This window comes from Perkinsus marinus, assembly GCF_000006405.1.
Source record: "Perkinsus marinus ATCC 50983 genomic scaffold scf_1104296935270, whole genome shotgun sequence".
NCBI classification, from domain to species: Eukaryota; Perkinsozoa; order Perkinsida; family Perkinsidae; genus Perkinsus; species Perkinsus marinus.
In genome coordinates this window covers 1-1,072 of record NW_003214524.1, presented here as the reverse complement: position 1 = coordinate 1,072, position 1,072 = coordinate 1, and the positions used below count along the sequence as shown (strand labels likewise).

General features: G+C 49.9%; 1 protein-coding gene across 1 annotated transcript; it reads left to right on the top strand.

Moving 5' to 3' along the window:
* Positions 1–737: 737 nt before the first annotated feature.
* Pmar_PMAR024978 (hypothetical protein) lies at positions 738–1,062 on the top strand (the record flags this gene model as incomplete). The annotated part of the gene is made up of 1 exon (XM_002784451.1): positions 738–1,062. A coding segment is annotated over one exon (325 nt), but the record flags the coding sequence as incomplete, so codon positions are not given.
* Between the last annotated feature and the right edge of the window lie 10 nt (positions 1,063–1,072).

Below are 1,072 nucleotides of genomic sequence, written 5' to 3'. Positions count from 1 at the left end.
AATCACAGGGGCTCCAACGTGCATGAATTCGAATGCAGCGGACGAACACATGATGCGGCCATTGTGATTGTCACACGTGCGATGCTGAATCTGGTCGCGTGGCAACTGGGCACGGGTTGATTGTTAGCTGCTCATCGTCCCAGTCCTTAGCGCCTCTCATTGTCATCTTCATCTCGCTACTGTATCCAAATACTCATACTAAGGTCCCTCTCGGTTGTGTTGGCTAATATGAGCACTGAAACCATCAATCAGCTAATATCTGTCCGAACCCTACAACGCACAGACACTGTGCGCCGCAAAGTAATGCCGCTCGCACGCTTGAAGCCTATGCTATGTTCATGTTATCGTATCTGGGTGACGAGACAACCTCCGTGAGAAGGTTAGCGACAAACTCATAGTTCTTACGACTATCGTAATCGTTAATTCTGTGAGTGTTGCTAAAGTGGCATACATTTGCAGGATGTAGTTGTTTGTAGGCGCTTGTGCGATCGTTACTGTTACCACGCGGGTCACGTTCCGGATTGAGTCGCCTCCAGCCAGGCTCGAATAATACCGGCATCTTGTGATCTGCAATCGCGCGGGTACGGTTATTTTCAGGAATATCCCTTCCTAGCATCATGGTGTTCGCACGTTCGGCATTACTATCGACGGTCCTATTATATGTGATAGCCTCCCAACGCACCCTGTTGAGACTATCCCATCGCGGAAACTCACTCGATGTTCGTCTTCTACCGGATATGGTTGCGCAGGCATTGACCGCATCTGATGGAAGGAAACGTTTCCTCAGCCAAGACGACCTCGAGTGTGAACGATGCTTCACGCAGGATGGTATGGTCTATGACTTGAAGGCAATAGGGGTCCAGATTGTAGAGTCGACATGCTCAGTTGGTCACAACAGTATTCTGAACTACTTGAAAAAGGCCGCAGATGTGCTGGGCATCGAATTCGATTGCGAGCCCGATGTGAAGATCATCCTGGATCCTATGCCCAGTATGGTTCAAGCCTCAGCTACTTGTACTGGTGGCAATCCTGTTCTCGGCACCAACGACCCCGGCTCTTCTTGTCAGCGTTA